At 34.4% G+C, this 24,952-nt stretch overlaps 1 protein-coding gene across 2 annotated transcripts in view; it reads right to left on the bottom strand.

Moving 5' to 3' along the window:
* The window catches only part of LUBEL (Linear Ubiquitin E3 ligase), a 54,037-nt gene that overhangs the window by 4,214 nt on the left and 24,871 nt on the right, over positions 1 to 24,952 (bottom strand). For both annotated transcript variants that reach the window (XM_085956001.1, XM_085956002.1), the window contains exons 5-23: positions 24,068 to 24,157; positions 22,033 to 22,171; positions 19,835 to 20,010; positions 18,068 to 18,373; positions 17,222 to 17,435; positions 16,312 to 17,130; positions 15,651 to 16,003; positions 14,961 to 15,206; positions 14,076 to 14,336; positions 12,979 to 13,113; positions 11,174 to 11,437; positions 10,326 to 10,569; positions 6,679 to 10,031; positions 5,690 to 5,887; positions 4,943 to 5,221; positions 3,653 to 3,742; positions 3,025 to 3,176; positions 2,389 to 2,584; positions 1,183 to 1,349 (exon numbers count right to left, since the gene is read on the bottom strand). In XM_085956001.1, coding sequence (XP_085812127.1) covers positions 1,183 to 1,349; positions 2,389 to 2,584; positions 3,025 to 3,176; positions 3,653 to 3,742; positions 4,943 to 5,221; positions 5,690 to 5,887; positions 6,679 to 10,031; positions 10,326 to 10,569; positions 11,174 to 11,437; positions 12,979 to 13,113; positions 14,076 to 14,336; positions 14,961 to 15,206; positions 15,651 to 16,003; positions 16,312 to 17,130; positions 17,222 to 17,435; positions 18,068 to 18,373; positions 19,835 to 20,010; positions 22,033 to 22,171; positions 24,068 to 24,157 — 7,682 coding nt within the window. The remainder of the gene's footprint in view (positions 1 to 1,182; positions 1,350 to 2,388; positions 2,585 to 3,024; positions 3,177 to 3,652; positions 3,743 to 4,942; positions 5,222 to 5,689; positions 5,888 to 6,678; positions 10,032 to 10,325; positions 10,570 to 11,173; positions 11,438 to 12,978; positions 13,114 to 14,075; positions 14,337 to 14,960; positions 15,207 to 15,650; positions 16,004 to 16,311; positions 17,131 to 17,221; positions 17,436 to 18,067; positions 18,374 to 19,834; positions 20,011 to 22,032; positions 22,172 to 24,067; positions 24,158 to 24,952) is intronic.

Here is a 24,952-nt window from a genome sequence, read left to right as displayed (position 1 = left end):
TTGAAACTAAATAATTATGGAATAAGCCACATTTGAAAGTTTCGCATTGATTTTGATTTGATATTTTGTGTGTAATAAAGTCGGGTTCGAGGCTACTGTCTAAAAATTCCTATAAAGTGTATTTTTCTTTACAAAATGTCATTCAAGGTTAATTTATCAACAATTTTGGAACGAGCCGTGTTTGCAAATAGAAGCCTCATATATTATAATGTGATGATTTGTGACAAAGAAACTAAGGGGTCAATAAAAAAATGTGACTTCACAGTTCTTTTCCGTGAAAACATTATATTGAAATTGATAATTTTCAATGTATATTTATGTTATATTTTTTAATGAATGTGGTGGCGTTCAATACTGAAATATAGACAGAGGGATCTTTCGATGACATACCCAAAATTATGTGACATCATTTTATAGACAGCCCATATTTATAACAACAGTTAAACAGATATTCTGTGTTATTTTCGCTTTTTACCACTACATGTTATTCATGTTTCAGTAGAATATTCATATCAGATCAGTGTCTAGGATCATTTGGCATTAAAAGATTTACATACCTAATAAAAAATGCACTTCAATCAACGTATTCAGTATCTGTGAAATTTTGCAATTGAAACAAAATTTTGCTTATAGCTTTTAACTAGAGGTTGTGCTCGAGAAATCTTGAGAAATTAAAATCGCAAAATTTCAAAAAATCATCAACGAAAATATCAAGAATGTCAGAAATTGCTTCTGGGCAAGAATAACAAAATGAAGTTGAAACGGAAAAAGCTGTTGACCGAAACCGAAATCTAAATAAATTAGCAGTGAAAATATTTTTGGTAAGAAATGCTAAGAAAAAGGTCTTGAAATTAATCTCAAACGAATTCGGCTGGCAGAAAACTTGGATCAGATGAGCTAAAAAAAGATATTTCTCGATGACCTGGAGAAATTAATAAACCATCTCGAATTGTGGTAATTGTGGAACCAATAATGGTAAAAAAAAAATGTCAGGCTATCTCTATAGTGACAATAGTGACAATTTTCGCAAAACAACAAATTTAAACCACTGTATTTTAATTAAAAAATTGTGGATCTAAATGAGACCTTTTATTCAGCTACCGTTTGAAAGAAGTCTGTTGTTTTACTATCAATACTGAGTATGATAATCAATAATAGTCGAAATAAATTTAATGAACTTACTTGCACAGTCCCGCTTGACCTTTTGCAATGTCGGAATTGCACACACTGTCGATTAAGCCGCCTGGGGTTTCCCTTTGGAGTTGAATAGGGCAGCGTGGGATTGCACTCGTCCCTTGGTTGTCGGTTATTTTTAAAGGAGTATCTGTCTTGAATTCAACACTGTTCAGCTGTAATTGTAAAAATATTTTTTAACTCGTAATTTCATTTGGATATATAAAATGACATTAATAATTTTAATCTTATTCTTTTTCTTGTATGCAAATAGGGTTCAGAATATAACACAGAAACAAAACTACAGACACGAATATACACACATAATTTCTCTTGATGCGGTTTTTATTACCTTTAGCTTTGTCAATTTAAATTTTGGTTCTATAATAAGTTTTATACCTCATTAACACGTGCATGGATTTATTGCTGACAGTACGTATTATCGCGGCCATTACAAGAAAATGCAAGTGTAAACACGTATTTTCGTACAAGTTGCAAAATTGAATGCATGCATCAAAAAAGTTCAGAAGCTTCTGAATTTTCACGCGACAGTTGGAATTTATGAGATATTTGTGCCTGCGCAGTAGAACGATTGATAACATTTATTATCACGATAGTTGAATTTACACACTATTTGTGCCAGTAAATTCATGCATGTATACAGGCGCTATTATGTTGTAATCCTACCGAAATCGGGAGTTTTCAGTAGGTATCTTCGGTTTAAACTAAGTAAAATGGATGAATATTTGAAAACCGCTCTTCAAATCCTCGAGACACCGTCATATTGATGTGATAATACTTTTTTGCGTTTACGCGTTGCACAATTATGTTCACCTCACTAAATAACTTATTAATGATTTTGATATTTGTGTATACATGCACAGAGTGACTCCCAGCAGTTACGAGTGCATCGCTATTGGTTGCAGTCATGTTATTAATTGCCATACATATTTATTAAATTACCAACATTTTAAGATCAATCTTTTATTATAATGGTTATTAATTGATTGTGACCTAGCATTCTTGGTTGATAAATATTTTTTTTATTTATTTCTTTACGCTTTCTAAATACACGTTATTTAAAAAAAAAAATGAGTCCAGCCAAATATTTAAAATTTTAGAATTGGTTCTTTGATAAAAAAAAATTTGTGAACCCACGTTTTAGGATCAGTGTAACCTAGGTACGGTTGCAGAATTCGATAGTCAATGGAATACCTGTAGCAATGTTTGCAATTGATTGGGTTCCTTGTCCCTGAGGTAAAAGAGACAGTTTCTGGGATGATGTGAGTGTAGTCCCAATTTAGCGCAATATGGGCTCAATCCGCATTTGGCTCCCATCATAAATGGCTTATCACAGCCGCAGCAGAACTCATATTTGCACTGACTGCACGTAAAATGCATGCAGCCTCCTCTGTAATAACAAAACAACAATTTTCACATTTTTCAATTAATAATTCATGATAATTGAAACTAAGAAATTTTATCAGCTGTCCCTTTCGTATATTATGTACATAAGTCTTTTTCTACTTCCAACCTTATGACATTGGCGATGATTGTAAAATTATTTAAACTCAAATATAAAAACTCTGGTATTTATATTTGATAAGCTACTTGAGGGAAACACATGACATATTAAATATTTTGTATGTCGTAAACACCAAGTGATAAAAGTAAATAATTTTTTTTTTCCATTTAGGTAGAAATTCAAATGCGATTTTTTTCACATTTTGAAATGATTTAGTAAGATTTTTTTTGTAATTAGTCTAGTTAGATTAGTCTAGATTTGAAATTAGGTGCATATAAAATTTATTTTGTTGAAAAACTTTGTTTAGAATCAAAAAAAAATTATACCTCGATAAATCAAAGCGAAATTTGCACTTGGGGCAGTCTATTCCGTGGTCGTCCAAGTGTTTTTTTACGCCGGCAACCTGGATGTCAGGATCATTCGCTTCTTTCCATTCGGCAAACTTCTCACATGTCAAACCGTCATGTTGCGATTCCCACTAAAGAATAAGTCAGTAAGTACTTAGGTAAGTTTTACAAATCAATCTGTCGTAGGAATTATGCATAATTTCAATTAAACGATTAAAATGTTCGTTTGCTAAATACTAATTGACGGAATTAGAGTTCCAAAAAAATGGAATTACGAACTACAGACACCATTTTTTTTAATTGTAAGAAAAAGCTATGGATTTTTCTATGAGAAGGTAATCAATCATAACAGAAACATTAAAAAATTTACACAAAAATTATCGGTCTCATCAGATTTTTATTTGGTTTATTAATATTAATACTGTTTGTTCATTCGTTAAAGAAAAATATTTACAATTTCAAATTGTGTGAGATTTGCTGAATTATATGATTAAGCAAATTATTGGTGATATATTTAGGACTATTTTTATATAGAATTTGTAAAAAATCAATATTAATTTTATAATGGATAGAAGATAGCAAGTTATTATTGTAGACGTAGACATACCGGTTTCCTGCAGAGAGCACAAGTCATCGAGCGGCAGTCTGGGCACACCAATCGCTTCTGTCTGGGGTTGGCAATGAATCCTGACGAGCACTGCAAATCCAACAAAAGGTATGCTTAATAATATATACACTGCACTCATTTTGTCACATAGGAATGTAGATTGCTGAATATACTCTACGGTTAAAGGATTGCCTTTCTTAGTAAAGTAGTACTTAGTAGTTAAAATTATTCTTAGTCCTCAAGCTTGCCCTAAGGGTCTGTCATCCCAGTGCAAAACCCTTAAAAGCTGCCCCCCCCGATCAATTAAAAAAGACATGCATATTTATATTTATGATGGAAAATTTAGAAAACAAAAATCTTCCAAATGCCATAAGCGTCCGTGATGGCCTAGTGGTAATGTATCCGCTTGGTGAGCCGAGGGTCTTTGGTTCAAATCGTAGGTCTGGCAAAAATAACACGTTGTTTATGAGCATGGACCTAATAGGTTGAGCAAGAGGCCAACATCCATTTGTTAAGAAACGTGTTTGTGAGGCGGCCAAGAACCACACCAGATTGTAAAGCCAATTAAAACAAAAAAGATGTCGTAAGTATATTCGTAAAATAATACGTGCACTCAAAGACTTATGAACGGTATTGTGAAGTGTCGTTGCAAACAAAAATAATACCCCGTTTATACGTGCATGGGTTTACTGCTGACAGTATGTATTAGCACGGCCATAACAAGAAAATGCATGTGTTAACATATATATTGTCATGCAAGTTGTCTGAATTTTCATGCGACAGTTTCAGCGCGTGTGCAGTAGAACAATAGTGGCGAACCTCCCTTCAAATAAACGAACTACACTGCGTAGAGACTCATTTTGAGGTGAACTGATTTTTACGACCTGTCAAATAGTACCATAAAATGACAATATACAGTTTCGCTTACTCTTGAAGAATGAGATTGGAGAGACAGTTAGCACTTACACGTGTAAACAGTTATTGTCACCATAGTTTAAAATACACATTATTGCTGCAAATAAATCCATGCACGTGTACAGGCGCTGTAAGTATATTGCGAAAATTAGCTCAGCTAATATACCTGCCACGAATCTTTACATTTTATATGTAAGGAATATGATATTTGCATAAAGAAAAAAATATTTTACACATAAAGAAACGAGAACAGATTCCTAATAGTTTGAATCCCTGCTGAAAAGTATTTCTGCCTATACTAATAATAATTTATATTACATGGCTTTCACTTCATTCCAATAAGTTTAATATTATTCAATGAAGTGATGTACATACCTCCACGCACCATTTGAAGTTGGGATCTTGCATAAGTGTTCTATCTCTCAATTTTCTCTGAAACAATTCATGGACATTTTCCTCTAGAATATTTTTGAGAAGTATGTCCAGATTTGAAAAGTACTCCAGCACGTCGTCTTCGTGCTGTTCGTGTAGCTCGGGCACTTTGCAGAAGGGGCAGATGCAGTCGAAAATACTCCTGTCTGTTATTTGTATCGTGAAGTAATTTTTGGCACACTCCTTGCAGCATCTGTGCGTGCATTTTAGCATTGATATCATCTGAATATAACAAAAAAAAAACACATTATCAATAAACAATAAACAACATTGCAATTTAAGCATACATAATGTAATTAGTGCCATACTTACGCAGTTTCATAACAAGAATCAACAGTTTCTATATAAAATAATATTTAAAATAAAATTCAAGCCGAATTTGATAGACCATAGTACCATATATTAACTTGGCGTTACTATACAAATTCTCTAGGTATTTCGTTTTTTATATTACTATTTATTACGTAAGGATTGTTATATTTATGAGCTGCACTAATAATTGTTAATAGTTATATCGTTCAATTTTAATTTAGGATGACATTGAGTATCGTAGAAGAGACATTTGGAATCTGCCAAATAATTATTTCCTAAGGTATTGGATTCCACTATCTTAAAAATCTTTATATTCTTGTCTTGGTTTTCACATATTTTGATTTTATTATGAAAAACTGAGTAGGGAGTGAAGGTTACCTCTTTCATGGGATATTTTCCCGTGCACAGTTCGCACTCTTGTTGCAGGTAAGAAATGGCAGCTTCAAGCGTAGTGCATTCGTTGGCCGCTTGTAGCGCTGTGAATTTGTCGAACTTCATCTGGAAGAGTCCCACGGCCACCTCTGCTTGTTCCCACGACGGGACGATTCCTTCCGCCAGCAACATTCTTATTTGGCGCTGATAAACAAATGCATTTTTCACTCAACCGTTCTTTATGAATAGTTTAATTGAGGAGCTGAGGATTGAACAAATACAACTATACCGATGACCAAATTGATTCAAAGTAAAATATGGGATTGTGAATTCTACATAACTGTTTTCAACATTTTGTAAACGAGGTCTTGTTCTCAGATGATTCATTATTTCTATTTCACCTAAATGTATTGATATTTCCAATTTTTTATTATTGTTTTTAGTGTTTGAAGGTGTACAAGTCAAGTTAAAACATTTAAATTATGTAATGTTGCTTTGAAAATAATTTTATACATATAAGCCCATCGAGTGTATTTTTTAGTCATGTCGTTTTTGTACTCATTTAATCCTCAGCGTCTCAATTTATTATTAATGTAGCTTGATTCTACTTGTTCAGAAAAAATTAAATTTAAGAAATTAATGGTAATTTAGTCATAATAGTAATGGTCTCACAATGACTTATCCAGTATTTGGAATGTTAATGGTGTCGGGCTAGGTAGATCTAGTTTATGTTAGGTTAGGTTGGGCTTTATGCTTTCATCGTAATGCTAATTACGATTAAACGTAAATTGTTTTAACATGTCTTTGACAGGATGATAATATAACAATAGACCATAATATACTATAATATAAATCACCAAAAATACAAAATTGATAATCCATAATACTACAGTGACAATAAAATGTAAACGTAAAAATTCATACCGATTATTAGACTACATTTAAACAACTCAATACACATTAAATTTGTTATTTGCCGTTTAACTTTTACTGACCTCTGGAGAATCTTCTTTGAAATTGATCGTGGAGAGGTCGATACTTTTCCGAAGCCTGATCAAAAATTGGTCCTCACTGTGATCGCTCAACGCTTCCTCTTCCGTTTCTACCTTCACTTTCACCTGCACCGCTTTCGGGGGTTCCGGCTTCTTCGGTTTCCTCTTCATCTCGTCATCCGTCTCCGTAAAGTAATCGTCGCTGTGACACGTTTCTACAAAATATGGCTTCAATTTTCCACTGCTCTCATTTGCTGCGTTGTTTTTTCCTTTCGCGTTCTTCTCGTTTTTGACAGACACGGAGGAGCCGCTCTCCAGAGTGTCTTTCTTAATCGAAGTGGACAAATTTGACAACTGTTTTGAATTAACAAGAATGGGAATTTTGGCTATCTTTTTATCAGCCGGCTTAACTATGGATACATTAACTTTATTGAATAATCCCTGCTGTAGTTTTTTGACGTGGCCACTGCTGAAGTTTCCAAATGGCGAAGGTTTATCTGCGGGCTCGACAATCTTCTTGGTTTGATTAGTTTTTGGCGACGGTTTTGATGAATTCTTCGTTAGACCCTGCTGCTTTTCCGGTTTAGGGATTTGAGAGACAAAAGTCTTTGCACTTTTCTTTGTTTTCTTCTCTTCTACAATACTGCTGTCATGTTTGACAGTGTCGAGTGGATTAATTAATGTTATGTCGGAATTAAAAATTTCTGGAGACGAAGGTGTAGTTGTGCTAATACTTTTACTGGAAGACTGGACATTTTCATGGAGGATTACGTTCACTTTATTATTATTATTTTCAGTTTCATTATTAGTTGTACTAAGGGTGGGAATTGCATTGTCGACATTATCATTTTCTTCATTATTGGAGACACTTTGGACTTCTTCATTTAAATTATTTATAATTTGAATGTTATCATTTGAGTTGCTGTTATTATTATTGTCAACAATACTATGGCTAATTTTATTATTTACAACACTTACAGAATTAACATTAGGAATATTTTCAGTACTTTCATCGGAATCAATGAAACTGACATCGTTGTCAATATGGACAACATCAGTAATCGGTGAAATACCGGCATTGATTTCATTTGGTCTAGTTATATTATTTACATTTTGAACTACTTCCAAATCTACGGAAACATTATGTTCTTCCGTTACGAGAGTCACTTCTTGAATGGCTACATCACTGTTCACTTTTTCTGCGATGTTTTCAATAGTCTGAAATGTATTATTTAATTCCGGAATACCAGAACTCGTGCCTGGTAAGTCTGGAGTTTCTTTTGCAGATGTGAATTCAATTGATTCGCTAAGCACATTTTCACTTACATTTTCGATAATATCATTCTTTGAATGATCCGGGGAAGAAGTGGTCGACGGTGCTCTGTAATTATTTCCTTGAATAGGAGCATCATTGATATCTTTGACCTGATCGGTCAGGTTTTCCGCCAGTTTATCCAACAAATTTAATGGCAGCGGAGGCTCCTCGCTCTCTGACGATGCTGAATAATCGGAGTCGCCACCTGTTTCGTCCGATTCTCCATCTGCATCTTCGGCATTCTGAATCTGTTGCGTATTCTCTTGCGTTGGCGTGATCGATTGACCGGCTCTCTCGTCTTGTATGGGACGTTCATCTGTTTCTTCAAGTGTTTTTGCTACATTCACATTATCTTCTTCATCGGTGGCAATATCTGACTCCGAATCCCCAGAGTTCAATTCACTGAAAGAAGTAATGGATGATTCACGACTTTTTGGTTCGTGGATGCTTGAAGCGGGCATCGCGGAAGAACCGGTCTCATTCCCGTCGTCAGATTTATCATATTCATCGGAGGATTCTGATGGTGAATTGTCGGCCGAACTGTAGGAAGCGATGTCTGACTTAATTTCGTCTCTCATTTGCTGAATCAATCTCTGAGTGTCTTCCATTATGTTAAACAATTGGGGTTTCTTTGATGAGTCCGTTCCCGACTCGTCATTATCACTTTTAGCACCTTGCGGAGTGTTCATTGGGGTCACGACAATTTCTGTCGCTTCTGTTTGATTTTTTGGAGATTCAGGAAAAGTGTTTTCTATTGTATTCTGATTGTCATCTGAGGGCTGAATGGTCATCGTTGGATTTTCAATTGGTGCTGTAATATCATCCATAGCAGGAGATACAGTCTCTGCGACGGCAGGAACGATTATTGGAATTTCGATTGTCTCTTGTTCTACGTGTACAATTTCATTTTCAACTGGAATATTTTCTTTTGTGGGTGATGAATCAAAATATATGTCTTCAGCTTGTGAGATATTTGACGCTGATGGAACACTGTCATTGGCAATAGGTTCTGGTACATCGGGGACGGATGAAAAATCCTCTTCAACAAAATTTGTATGCAAGTCATTATGTAGATTTTGATTAGATGTGGAATTATTGACAATTTCATTTGACTCTACTATGGTTGTTGTGAACATTGCAGTATTTTCACTTGCATTAGATGTATTGTTTTCACTAGATTTTTTCTCTCCGAGCATTTCGTTTACGAGCTGATGAAACTCATTGTGAATTTGAGGCAAGTCATCTAATTCTGATTTGGTATCGCCGTACTCAGATTCTGAATCGCTCGTTTCATGTTTGCTGACATTTTTTACAGGAATATTTTCTGTCCTTGAAGGTTCACTCTTTAGATTACTGTCAACACGTTCAGAAGTTATTGACGTCGATTGAATAGGAGCTGATGTTGTTTGTGAATAATCCACGGTTTTAATGGTATCACTAGTTGTATAATTAATGTTATCATTCAGTTGATATTGATTATTAAAATTAATAGTTTTTGCGTTTTGCGTATTATCTAAAAAATGATTATTATTTAAAGTATTAGAGTTTTGCATTTCGTCATGTCTAGAGATATCGAGGACTTCGTTTCTCGGGGACGTTTGACTAGAAGTTTGAGGGGGAAAGGTGTTTAAGGGATCGGCATGAAATGACGCTTGCGGTGATCTGTCATGAAGATCAGCCGCCTCATTTGTTTTGTGTACGTTTTCGATTTTCCCTTCGACTCTTTCCATAATATTTCCAATATCTCTCAAGATAGGGTTGTTTATATTGCTCATATCAGCTCGTTGAATGAGCTCCCGTAGACTGTTTAGCAAATGGAGAGAAGACATTTCGTCGGCGGTGTTTTGGGGTTCACGCCCGACGGGTGATTTAGAGGAGGGTGGGGTGTCATGTACCTGATTATTCGATGATTCTTGTTGTAACGGTTTATTTTGAACACTTACCGATCTGTCTGCTTTTACGGTAGCTTCTTTAGCCAATGTCGCCTCGTCGGCGTATGTCTTAATAAAATCTAGTAGTGTACTCGGACCTGACAACCCCACTGAAATAGTACACACCAAAATAGAGTTCATAACATAATTAATTTAATTATATAGACAAATATTTATAAGAGATATATTATTATCTGATAATGAAATTCGATGTCTCTAATAATATTAAAATTTTAAAAGGTTAATATTGATTATAAACAATGTTTATTTAGGTAGTTAATATGAAAGAAATTACAGTACCCTCGGTAACTATCCGTTTCGACAACCATTTAAAACTGAAACTAACCTCGGAAAATATCAAGTAAAAGTTGGACAAATATTGATAAAAAGTTTTGTTGACTCACCACCCTCCGTATGTTGCCCGCTAGGAAGAGCTTTTGCAAGGCCTTCCTGAATTCCCATGGCAACTCCCATATTCCCGCTTTCATTTTCTGCGCCCGACGGTGGCCCCCAAATTCGCATTAGAAAAGGCTTTAATTGGGTCTTGCTTAATTCTAAAAAAGCCGCTTCCACATCCCCATGGTGAGCCGTCAGGCATGTCAAAATGTCTTCTCTGCTAAACTTACCCCGTGATTGAAGTTCTAAGAACTGAAAAAGAAAGTTATGTTCACTTGAATATTCCACTAAAAACAAAGTAATACAAAACCCAAATAAATTTAAACAAATAAATTTTAAATGATATGAACAATGTAATTTTTCAAGTTTGTCCTATATAGTGAGTAAAAAACATTATTCTACAATATTTTTACAGTAAATAATCGAACAACCTAAATTGTACAATTTTATGAGGTTGGAAATCCTGAGAAAATACATACAATAAATACCATGACCTAACCTAACATACAAATGCTATCATATTATGTTGGGTTAGGTTAGTTGGGAATTTATCAGACACTATAGTAAACTCGCGATTGTCCCTGTGCGGATTATCCGATCATGAATTTAATTTTAAAAAATCGCTCGCTTTCCTATACTTGAACCTCGCTCAGATGTCTGCTTTAGAAGTGTACAATATGTAATATTTTAAAAAGAAAAAACCATATTTTGGATTATTCGTGTTTTTCGTTTATCCGTGCCGCCTCTCTCCACCATTAGCCCGGTTAATCGGGAGTCTACTGTATTACCTATTTAATATTATGAAAGTTCTGTTAATTAATTTATAGTAGTAATGATCTAATGTTTGCATGCATACCTTTTTTTGCCTCTGCTCTACGCATTCAGCAACGGCTTGCCACACGCTGCCTTTGTGTTGCTTGAGAGCTTCTTTAGCCTCGATGTGAGAAATCGTGCCGACAGTATTGTCTTTTCCTTCTCGGCCATAGTTTGTCGCGACGGTGAGTACAGTTTCAACCATCTGCGCCCAGTTTTCTTTCAGCCATGTTATCGGGTTACCTGTTACGCTACTTGTCATGGCGATCTGGAGTTCTTCTGCAGAGAAATTGTTTAGTTCCGCTTCCTGCAAAATAAATGAGTTTTAAAAAGCGCTCAAAAATACAAGCATTCAACATTAAAAATAATCATTGAATATTGCTTGAGACTTTCGCATTTCTTTGATGTTTTTTTTTTAATTTCTAGCATACACAGAGGTCATTTTTAAGATTATTAAAAATATCAGACCAAAATATATTATTATATAAGTAAGTGCTCGCCGTGATGACTGAGCAGCAACGTGTCAGCTTATAATATTCTGGGTCTCGTGGTTGAGTCCCGGGTCGGGCAAGATCACATGTGTACGGATCTAATACGTTGAGTGAGTGGCTAAAATCCGTCCCATATAACAAATTCTGTTACGTAATATCTTCACATTGAATTATAGAGCCAATAAAATAAGTTGAATTTTCGAATTCTCGGGAAATCTCAAAATATCGGAAAATTTCTCGAAATTGATCTTATCTGGTTCTTTTTTTATAACAATTTCTATATTCAATCTATCATATTATTTACAATGAGCAAGTTATAATATGTGTCGCTGAGTTTCAAAACCAGCTATAACACTTTTTCATTATGTTGAGAAAATCAACAAAAACTTTTTGAACTAAAAAGGTTTTTGAATGTTTCAGTAGTGTTATAGCGGTATTTGATAGACACATTGATTTTGTTTCATAAATGACAGTTAATCGTAGCGCCTTTTGAAAGAGGCGATAAAATTTTCATGTAGAGATTTTAAAAATGAATCCAATGATATATATATCTTAATTATTTCAAAAAAGTGTTATAGCGGGTTTTGAAACTCAGCGACACATATAATATATTTTTCATCTGGCTAAATTAACAAACTTTCATTGCATATATCTTGTTCCAGAGAAATAACCCGATGGGTTGAGCAAATGGCGTACAATCATTCCCCATGAAAACGTCAGTTAACTTAATTTTCCCATTAAATTGATACTTCCATAAGCTCTGATCAGGAGTAAAAATGAATAATTAATAATAATTAATCGCAACTCCGGCGAGTGTGATTTAGTTATTTTTAATAATATTTTTTTTGTACCGCACTTATTTTGATATGTGCCACGTGCCAGGAATCGTCATAATGAGTGGAATCACAAGCGTACAAACAGATTATTTGGCAGTTATCGACAATTTTTACATAAGTGTAGACCAGCAAAGCATTGTTAACTGTAAATATTATAGATCCTTTTCTGCAACACGGAACAAAATGAATATTATTTATGTATTTTATTGCAGAGTGATATTACTTTTATTTTTTATTAACTGTTTTTATATTTTGAATCTCCCCCCCCCCCCGTTGATTGCAAAATTTCACTTATCGCGACCGTGTAAAACTATGTAATTTGTGTTCGAAGATGCATGCACTGTTTATAAAGCTATGAATAAATAATACAAATTATAATAATAGCTATACCTACATACTATATACCTGTTTATACTAGTCATACCTATCATAAATGTAATAAATGTTTAATAAGAAACAGTTCTTTAACTGAACTGAGAATTTGACTCGGCGTTTAATTATGGAATTATATAAATACGTACCCTGAGTAATTTGACTAGTTCCATTCCCTGCGCTTTCATGACATCGCTTTGTCTCCGCTGCATGAATTGGTCCATGCCGTAGCCGGAAGGCATTTCTCTCGGCTGAGACTCTCCTCGGTACTGACCGTATTCATTCTGACAATAACAATCAAAAGACATTTTAGTAATGAACATACAATGTTTTCACATTGAAGCTCTTTAAACATTTAGAGTTTTTTAGAAATCGATGACCACACATAATCTCTATAACACAATATTAAATATTATATACCATTGTATATTAAAGCTATTATGTAGGAGTATATTAAATAATATATTTATAATAAAATTAATATTCTTGTAATGATAGAATATTTATAAATATTTATGCATATATTATGTACATAAAATAAATAAAACACTACTAAGTGGTATGAAATTATTGAGAAAAAACACCATGAACTTTATAGAAAAGAAACCAATACTGAGACCAAGTGTATTGTATGTTCAAAAATTAAAAAACACTCAGAAAAATGCATTTAAGATTTATCAGCCATTTGATGTCTATGGACTCTCAGCTTTTTGGTCTTATTATTTTATTCTTTGTTATGAATAGGTTCAAAAGATAGATAGGATTAATTAATTTTCTACAAAATCCTACATATGAGACATTGGCTCTGAGGTACAAAGTATATTTCTTCAATAATTATCGTTTCAAGATATAAATTCCGTGTATGGAGTCTAACAACGTCAATTCTCAGGGCAGCTATTACATTTTGTAAGGTTGGTTTTCTGTGGTAAATCAAACCTTACAAATTTAATAGCTGCCCTGAGAATTGATGTCTTTAGACTTATCAACATATTCACGCTATACACGGAATTAATATTATTTGATTGGATCGATAGATGATAACTTGTATTTTGTGAGATTAAGTTGATTAAAGTAATAGAAAATTTCCAGTAATTTTTCTCTACAATAAAACAACCCAAGCAATTAAAATACTACAGTTTTTTGTGTTTAGTAGATAACATATTGCTCATAGATATTCCAAACAGAATTCGGTATGTATTTTTTATCTAATTAATCTTAAAGCACATTTATACAAAAGTCATATCACCCTTTGGTTTTGCATTAAAAATGGGTCTACAAATGAAGGTCTCCAGTTCTCCTGTCTGTACAAGTCGGGACGTCTCAGATCCATTATGCTTCTGTAAGAAGAGGCGGGGACGTCGGATGGCATGCCAAAGTTAGCGGCGAGCATAGAATTCGAGCGACTCCTCATGGGTCCCATGTGAGCCAGTCTCTTTGTATCCCGATCCACAAAGTCCTCGTAACCGGCGTAAGGGCTTTCCTCTCTTGGAGGTGTTGTGGGAACACTCTAAAAATAAGATATGTATCTTCATTCTTTGACAACAAAAGTTGATCGTTTAACATTCAACACATAATATGTATTAAACATTAGTTAGCGTTGTTTCATTTGCTGGAGTGTTTAATTACTAGTTTTAATAAAAAGATAAATTTTACAAAATATTAGAAATCTATTCATTTTACCCTTCCACACTTGATGTGATTTTCTATTAAAACGGTAAATACTATTTTGTTAATCAAATTTAATTATTACCATAACAAATTATATACAGATATAACAGTACGTAGCATAAAAAGGTTAGAAAAAGGGAATCATTGAATGAAGGAAGATAGCAGAGGATTACACCAGGACCAGCGCTCGAAATGGAAAAGTTTACGAACCGGAGCGCTCGAAAAAATTTCTAAAGATATTTACATAGTCATCAAATCGTATGTGTATTTTATAAAAATAAGTGTGTCAGATTTTCTATTCTATGGCCTATCTAGCTCAGACGGTCAACATATTTTTTCGATAATTTGCGATAATTTTACAGATTTTACGAGCCGGAACGGCGCTTCGGTGCGTTCCGTTCCATTTCGAGCCCTGACCAGGACAGGATGATAATTATTATTGACAATGAGAAAGCACCCTCACCCGATTGTCACTTGAATATGACTGTCGACTGAGAGATCTCTCACTCTTTTGCGAGTTGGTCCACTGGTCGACTTCGTGCGGTCTCCTGGTGTTGTGCAGGGAGTTTGATCGTTTGAGAGGCTTATTGAATCTTCTCCTCGGCTTCGGTTGCTCTGATGACTTTGTAGATTTGGTTTCGTGGGTTTCGCTATCGTCATTTGCGATCTGTTCCACGGCTGCCTTCACATTTTCTAATACATCATACGTCTGTTAAAAACCATATAAAAATAATGAAAAGAATAGCATGTATTTTTTTTTAATTGTGTTACAATGCAGATTATAATTACTGTTACTAATCGAAAACATATCAGAATAATAACGTTGACGGTGAATAATAATCTCATGCTAGTCGAATGTACATTAATTTATGAAATCCATGTTTCACCCTGTGATGGAAAAGCTGACTGAACACTATTACAAAAAAGCAAAAGTGATTACTGTGATATGAGAATGTGATAATTTGAAGTTTTAGTTACAATTTAAAAAAATCACAAACCCAAATTAAGTTAAGTAAATAGATGGAGTGTTTCTAAACAGAAATACTATGAAAGAATATCCCAGAGAATTTGAGAGAATTGTAAATACTGACACATGTCTATTTTGTTTTATTTTAATTAAATTAATTTAAATATGATAACATATAATATTTACCTGCGTTGAGATGCTTTGTGGCAAAGGAGACGTTCCAGTGGACATAGTTTCCTTCTTTGCCGGTTCGGTCGCCTGCGATTGGGTTTCCGTCGTACTCTGTCGAGTTTTGACTTCTTTGGGTTTGGCCACTTCCGCTTCTTTAGGCGGCGAAGGCCCGCAGCCGGTGGAAACCTTCGCAGTGTTGGATTTCCGCTTGGAAACTTTAGTTCTGCTGACAATACTACCTTCCGATATATGAGAAGGTCTCTTGGCGGATTCATCCACACTATTCAAATCCGAGACGGCCGACACGGGAGTCACGGATCTCGTCTGCTTTGGTAACTGTAAAGACGGGTTTCTTCCGACACTTTCACCTACAATCACATTATGCTTTTAATGAGCACTCTGGTATTCGTGCGGATTTTACTTTATCAAGACTCTCCCATCGACAGCCATCACATTTGAAAGATTACAGATAGTGAATTGCAAATTGCTATACATGATACAAAAATAAATTTTATGATTTACTGAAGTCGACTGGCATCTTTATGGAAGACTGCGATTACAATATGCACAAAAAATATCACACACACACACACACACACATCTATTGGAATGGAGGTACGAGGCGGGTCGGCAGTCTACTTGGTGCCGGGCAAAAATGTAATCTTTCTGAGCCTACCTCGATTGGCGGCCGCTCGCGAAACCTGTTCGTCGTTAGAGTCCGTGTCTGGAGTGGCATTGGGCGCTCGCCCAGCCGGTGCCGCCGCCTGTTTCTTGGAGTAATGCTCCGCGTCGCTGTAATCGTACACACAACTCTCACTACTGGAGAGTTTCCGGCTCCTGGCTGGCTCTTCCTTGGCAGCCTCTTCCTTGGCAGGTAGCTTGGTGGTCGGCGGGGGCGGGGCCGTCGGCGTTTTGCAGCAAACGTCGCAAACTCGTGTTCCCGCGTTGTTCACGTAGGTGCAGTACTCGCATTCCCAACAGTGTTGTGGGGTAGGTGGAGGGGGCAATTCCAAAATATCGTCGATCGTCGCTTTTTCCTCATTCCCTGTGCTCTTTCTGTCGGACTCGATATCCGAAGCGGGGTAGATATTTTTGTCGACCGTCTCTTTGGCGGGGACGGAGGTGCGACTTTTTGGACGGCGCTGATCGAAGCTCATGATAGACGTGGACTTTCTCTCGGATGAATCGCTTTCTCGCTTGCAGTTGTTGTTGTTGTGATCACCTGTCGAAGTGTTTTTAAGCTCTAAAGCAGGGTGATTGACTCTAGCGATGTTTTCCCGGTGAAAATCACTTCCCTGAGATTGGCGGCGCCTGTCGGACCTGACGCTACCTCTCCTCAGTGATCTCCGGTCCTCCTCTTCCTCGGAGTTGTCTTCCCGTTCAACTTCAGCTCTTCTGCTGACGCGGGACCTCCGTGACCGGACACTGGCAGTGGGGGAAGCAGCTCTGGAGTTAGCCCGAGAGTGGGATCTGCCGGACATAGCTCTACTCGCTCCTACAAAATCATTTGGTATTTATTTTTTCATTTTTGTTTATTGTACAAATTAACTTCATAATATAAAATTTTTATTAAATTGTATAAATACCATTATGTTGAGGTGGCAGCATTCCGGGAGGAGGGTACATGGGAACCCCGCACCAGGGGTTCATCCAGACTTGTTGAGGATTATAGCCTTCGGGGGCCATGTTAAGGCTGACGTTGCTCCCGTATCTACCGGCCCACGGCATCCATTCCGTTGGAGGGGGGCCCGCCATATGATGCTGACAGCTCATGCAGCCCAGCTGGGCCATCGACTGGGCCTGATATATGATAAAACCGCATGCGTATTGTTTCAATTAAAATTAATTAATTTAGGTAATTTTATACATTCATGCAGCATTATAACTCTAAATAAAAAAATCCTGGAGCACTGATTAATTTTAATATTCTCAGCTCAAATTCATATTTCAACTATTCAATGGTTCTCGGTCGGCCCTCGCAGACCAGTGCATAAGTCACTTTGCTCTTATTCGGGGGCTCTGGCTTAAATTCCCGGTGAGGTCACAATACATTTATGTAGATTTCTCTAAGCCTGGGTGGCTATGTGATTGTTTTGTTCTACTACCATACCTACTACTGTTTCAGTACACTACTGTAATTGACCTTCATTGCCTGTTGTAGTATTAAAATGAAATTGTATACTGAGAACTCTCTGATATCCAATGCAAATTATGACAAAAAGAGATGACTAATCAAAAGAAAGATGAACATATAAATAGAATATTGTAAGTAGATTACTTGTAATTAATGCTTAAATTTAACTACCTGCATAAATACTAAACTTCCTTTAGTTATAGTCAAAACTTTGTGTACACTTAAATTAATTGTCATATGTATGAAATTAATTAAACTCCACTAACAATTATGTACATTTCAACGGATAAGACTTTACCTGAACCATAGGGTTGAATTGTTGCGGTTGGAACGGTGGCGGTGAAACTGGTACATTGGTGTTGAGATTGAAAACAGAAGCACTCATCGCACCTCGTTTCAGAGCTCTCTGGGGAAGCGGTGACATCATTCCGTCATGATTATGCGGTGACATCATTCCGTCGTGATTATGCGGTGACATCTGCAGTCGCATATTTTCTTGCATTGACATATTGTCATCATCTATCCGTTGTTCGGGAGCATTCATAGAATTTCTGTTTGATGCCGTGCTCCATCTTTCATTATTCCAGTTGTTATTATCATTCACCTAAAATATTACAATAGAATAATATTATTTCCATAGACAGTCCCTTTCTTTACATGTTATATTATTAATCATAGAAAGTAATTAATTTTTAATTGTCATTATAAATAAGTATTGTACCTATGTAGAATCAGTGCTGGTCTTAGCTAGTGTTGTCATATCAAAAGAAAAAGTATAGATACTCATGTCAGTATTGTATCGAATGAAAGTATCGATACCTAAATATTGACACTTTTTAAAAATTACAAAAACGCAGTACTCTTTTGAAAAATAACAATCATGATATGAAATAAAATTTATATACCTAGTTGATTTTATCACTATTATACTCCATTTACGCGTGCATGGATTTACTGCTGATAGTACGTATTATTGCGGATAAAACAAAAAAATGACCATGTAAACACTTATCATCGTGCAAATTCCAAGATTGGATGCATGAATCAAAAAAGTTCAGAAGCTTCTGAATTTTCACGCGACAATTGGACCATGCAATATCTGCGCCTGCGCAGTAGAACAATAATATTGAATCAAACCTCAAAATGACTCTGCGCAGTTTAGTTTGTTTTTTTACCGGGAGGTTCACTACTATATTATAGTAGTATAGTAGTGAACCTCCCTGTAAAAAAACAAACTACATTGCGCAGATTCATTTTGAGGTTAACCGATTTTCAGTGTCTGTTAAATAGTACCATAAAATGACAACATTGCGTCTCGCTCATTCTTGAAGAATGAGATTGGCGAGACAGTCAGTACTTTTACGTATAAAAAGTTATTATCGCGATAGCTTAAAATACACACTGTTGGTGGCAAGTAAATCCATGCACGTGTACAGGCACTATTAAACACAATTTGAGGATTATAACACTATTTAGACACATATGAATTAAAAGCATGTTTTATAAGACATAAAGCCTGCGGTCACCTACGCATTAGAGACCTGGACATTAGCAATGTGAATTGAACATGCTCCGAACATTTTTGAAAGAAAATTCTCTGCCATAATTATAGCCAAATCAGGGACGGCAAGAATTCAAGGAGGAGATACAATGCTGAGCTCTACAGTCTGCATGAAGATTGCAGCGCATTAATTAAGTTTAGAAGACGGTACCTAGCTAGTCTATGTGCACCGTATGATCGATAATGAATCAGAAAACAGTCAAATCAGAAAAAATCACAAGAGGTAGGTAGGTTAAACGTTTGCTAGATGACTGCAGTACACTTGGAATACCGAATGGATAGGATCAGGTGGAGAAAGTTATCAGAGAAGGGCGGGGCCCAACCCAGATCGTCATGTTCCTAATAATGATGATGATATTAATGATAATATTTATTAGCACTGCTCCTGACACATTTCAGGTAACTAACTGAGCATACATAAAACTATTCCACTGCTCGGTAGTTGCTGTAGGTAGAGTCGGTTGGGTACAATCACAAGTAACTTTGAGGTCAAATAATACAAACCTGATTTCTTGGAGCATTTCCACCTTGCATATTCATATTTGCAAAGTCCTTTGTCAGATCAGGAGCCGTTCCACGCATCATTTCTTGATGTCGTTTGTATCTTAGCTGTAGAGCAGAATTACTTTCTTTATTGTTGATTATGGGCTTGGCAAATATGTCTGATCTCCCCGCTGCATCTAGAATGTATATAGACGATATCAGTAAAATATATTAGGTATGCATAATCTATGAATCTGTGATTTTAATAGGTTGGTACATAAGTACTATTTATATAAATATTTTAATTTTAATTATTTTTTACGCAACACTGGATAATAAATATACAACATTTAAGAATACAGAATTTAGGATATAAGGTGCTTTTAACCGATCAGTTTTGCTGTACGATCAGTCTCCGTTTCAGTCAAACTGTCAGTTAAACTGATGTGTAAATGCAAAACTGAAGCGCCCGACTGAAACCAAATTGGAGACGAGAGAGGATGAATTTTCCACCAGTTATCATATCCGTTTTTAGAGTTGCCAGTCAAATTGACATGTAAATTACTATGTTGCCGTATTTTTCATACTACTTTTTTAATTTCGATTGAAATATTATTTCTTCGAATATGGGTACCTACTAGAGGTCAGTTGGAAATACTGTCACCAGTTTGTGTACTCAAGTTTCGGATGAAACTACCCATACTAAGTATTTGTGGCCCAATAAACTTATTCCAAAAAACTTGTGATGATATCATCGCGAGACGCTGTTCTGCGCACTCGCCAGTTGGTAGACTTTCAACACTATTGACATTTAATGCGCACGAACGAAATAGCACTTGAATATAGGTATATTTTAATTTATTAGTCTATGGCGTTCGAATGTATGAATAATAATAGGTCATAAATTTTGTGTCGCAGCACAGTGGTGAGATGATGCAAAGGCTTAGGCTTGTTATATACCGCTCAAAACATATTTAAAATTAAAAAAAATCACTGTTATTCATTTTTGTTAACAATGATATTGTAAGCTAACAGAAAAACAACTCATAAATTTAAAATTTTATAATAAATGGGACTTTTCGACAAGCGGAGCTCAGCGTATTTTTAGCGATTATATTGAAGCCGATACACAGTCTGTGTTCCCTGAGCTGATACGTATTTTAAAATACTAATAATATTAATAATATGGAGTTGGTTTTAGTTTCAGTTGAGTATGAAACTTTTGTCGCATATGCACGCCAAACGATCTATATAGTATTCCAAATACTATAAGTATTTTGGAACAAGTTTATATACTAAGTATTTTTTATACTGGTAGTAAGTATACTTAGTCTTCAAAATCGACCAGTTTTCCCATCTCTAGTACCTACTGAATTATATGAACCAATATGTTTAGAAAATTATTATAAAAATAATATTGATCTTTAGTGGATAAAAATAAATAAATATATATCGCCGTTTCCCAACTGAGACTGATTGGATAACTAAACTGATTGTCTAAATACACCACCATTTCAAAACTGAAGGGGCCAAAACGAAAACCTCGACTGAACGGACAACAGAACTCGGTAAATTAATATAACACCAAAAGAACGTAGAATTGACATGATGAATCACGATGATAATATGTTACTGTAAATTCCACATAACTGTTTTTAATAATCTGTAAATGAGGCCTTGTTACTAAATGATACTTTACATATTACTATCCTATAAAACACATTGATTTTTATGTAGGTTTATAATGTTTTTAATGTTTTAAGAAGGACAATAATTTGTCAAGCCAAAACATTCCAATTATGTTTACAGTTGCTATGAAAATAATAACAACATTTCATACACACTGTTCATTGGATATATTATGTAACTACTTTAATGCTGGAAATAAAAATGTGTAATTTTATCTTTTTATAGAAAGTTGTATGTTTGAATCTTTTTCACTTATTTAATTATAGGTATTTGATGTGAAAACTGTATCATTTTTTAATTATATGTCATTTGTACTCGTTTGATCCTCAGTACCCCAATTATTTATTGAAAACACATGAATCCAAGAAGGTCTGTTACCGCATTTGTTATTTAAATCACGATAATGAGATTATTAGATTTAATTTATAAAAACACTGTTATCCATGTGTTTGTAACATGTCAATAATGTGAGTATGACATTATTGTAATAATTATTTTTAAGTGAAATGAACAAGTCTTAATGTTCTTACTGTTATTTTGATTTGTGGGTACTGCTGGTAAAGGTCTTGTCGCAATCCGTTGTAAAGAAGCTGTTCTGTCCATCATACTGTCAGTGCTCATTTTCCTATTTCCTAGGGTTCCTCCGAAATTATCATTTCGTGATGGCACCTGTTCAAAAAGGTTTAATTTATCCACATATTTCAATCGTTCAATTTCAATGATTATTGGTAAGTAGGCGGGTATATTAATTGCTGAAAAACTTAAGAAATTCACATTAATTATTAATCATTAATAAAAGACATGTTATTACAAATACAAGACAACCTTTACTTTTTATTACAAGTAGGTATTCAGCCCAAGACAAATAATTAATAAGAGAGAGTATAGTTTTAATTTTAAGTCAAAGAGCAAGAAAGTTTATCAGATTATTAACATTGACACAATTATTATACAAATTTTTAATAAAAAAATAATTGTTTGCCATTTTTACAGAGCCAGGATGAGAGAGGGCCGATTGAGAGGCACTGGCATGGTACACGTTACATGACGGGTTCTAAAATCTGCCAAATGATTTACCAAAATTTTGAACATCTAACAGAATTTACACAATATTTGTGATATTAAAAATTATACAATGAAGATGAAAATGGTTTGATTAATTAATTGTTTTAAAATATATTATAAATCGGAATATATTTTTTCATTGGTACTATACCTATCCGATGTGGATTTTCTTTATGAAAAATGGTTGCTAGCCACTCACTTAAAATATAAGGTCAATGATCTGGTTTCAAACACACATTACAAAAACATCAAGTAAATTTTTCAGAAACGGGGTTCGAATTTGCGAACCCACGCAGATACATTTACATAATATACGACATCTTCGGCTGTTTTTAATTGTTTTTGTCAATTTGAGGTAAATGTTTCAAAAGATGGAAGCTAATATCACTACCAATAATTGTTTTATCTCCTTGAAGTTGTATATAGTTTTAAAGTTAAATGCGTTTCGATGAGTGCCCTGGGCGTAAAAATACCTCATCCTGACTCTGTATTTATAAAGCATGATACATTTAAAAATATTGTAACAATTATTTTGATCAGCATTTATTTGTTAAGACATTTTTCAAAATTAATAATAGTTGGTAGGTACATTAAATTTTTAAGTTTACAAAGATTTTTTATTCATACAGTTCACACAGACCTTATAAATTTATGCAAAATGTGTAAGAAATAAAAGTAATGCTGTAATAAAACAGTTTATTTTAGTTTATCTTAATTACAAGTAAACATTTTCCAAGATATGTATTAATACACAAGTTTATCAAAAATTAAACATACAGATGGATCCACAATATTGCAGCGATTATTTACACACAACCTGAAGTTGCCATCAACAAGAAGTTCAAAAAGAGCCTTATTACAATAAGTTTAATTTTTATTTATTCCACATTATATTTTACATAAACACTATGTATTACAATTTCATTTATAGTAATAACAAAATATATTCACAGATAATAATGTATCGGAAGAAATTCTATAATGGTAATAAATATTACAGAAAAATATGAATTGTTATAGTTTTGTTTTGTTAGTAGTATAATAAAATTATTATAAAAATACAATATACTTTATAAATATCAACAAGCATAATATTATTCATGTATTTTGCTTTTTTTAAATAAAGTTATGCAATGAGATTTTTAATAAGGTAATAAATAATTAATAAAGAAATAGGATATGTGTGGTGATCAATATTTTAATTCTTATTATGAATAGGTACCATTTTTCAATTTATTTAATGAATTTCATGCTTGAGAAAATAAACCCAACTTGGTTTCAAAAAGATTAAAAACTATAAAAATAATGTGTCACATTAATATGATTATTTTCAATATATAATTTAAATAACCAATTATTCTGATTTAATTGATTGAAAAATCTTAAATATCTAAAATAGGTACTTTATTGTTACTCTGAGACATAGATTGCATCAATGCAATGTTATTGAATTAAATTTGGTTTAATGTACGTTCATGATATAATGCATGCGGTAGATACCTTATTTCGTCGGGGTGGCGGCACTGGAGGGGTAGTTACACCTTTTGGGGGCAAAGGGGGACGAACATTTTCTTGGTCTGGATTCAAATTCTGCAAAAAGTTAAAGCAATTCAATATCATTATCGGATCCGTGTTGTTTCAACCAGATGTATGCCACTCTACAATTCCGTGCATGCCAGGCCGGCCATAGAAAATGAGCGTGTATACACGCTGTACTTTACACTCACTACACGGTCGGTTGTTTTAAATAAATTAATACATTGTATACAATATACTGCCATCTCTTGTAATCATGGTGACATTCTTAACCAAAATAGAAGTCTTTATGATATATTTCTAAATAATCTTTACAAGGTTTTATTTTTTCATAGAAATTCGTGGCCCACCGGGTATCACCATTCTAATACCTCCCAGCATTTGAAGGGTTAATTCTTATGACATAATATGAGGATATGCAGATGATTGTAGATTATCGTCTACAATATTTACTATGTACCTACTTGTTGTCTGTCACTCGGTACCATCCGGCTCGTTGATACAAAAGTGGGTAGCTAATTATTCAAACTCACACAATGCTGCTTACAATGTATCTATCGTTGGGTGGTATCGAGGAGTCATATTATGATTAGTGAAAATGCAAGACAGGCTATCCTGAGTTGATTGGGTAAAAGATAAATCATCAAATTGGTTTTCAATATCTAAATCGCTGGAATTGAATTGTAATTCTCAATAATGTTCACGAATTAGGCAAGTTAATAAGTTACGAAATAATTAATATATTTTAATAAAAAGATTTTATACCTAATGGTTTGCTACTACGACTAATAAAAGAATATTACAATTATGGTTCGCCTAGACTCAATATGGTGAATAATATTATTTGTA

The sequence above is a fragment of the Rhyacophila brunnea genome, unplaced genomic scaffold, assembly GCF_057557595.1.
Source record: "Rhyacophila brunnea isolate RB1 unplaced genomic scaffold, BYU_Rbru_1.0 scaffold_5, whole genome shotgun sequence".
Taxonomy (NCBI): domain Eukaryota; kingdom Metazoa; phylum Arthropoda; class Insecta; order Trichoptera; family Rhyacophilidae; genus Rhyacophila; species Rhyacophila brunnea.
The sequence above is the reverse complement of the archived record's forward strand: the minus strand, read 5'-3'. Positions and strand labels throughout refer to the sequence as shown.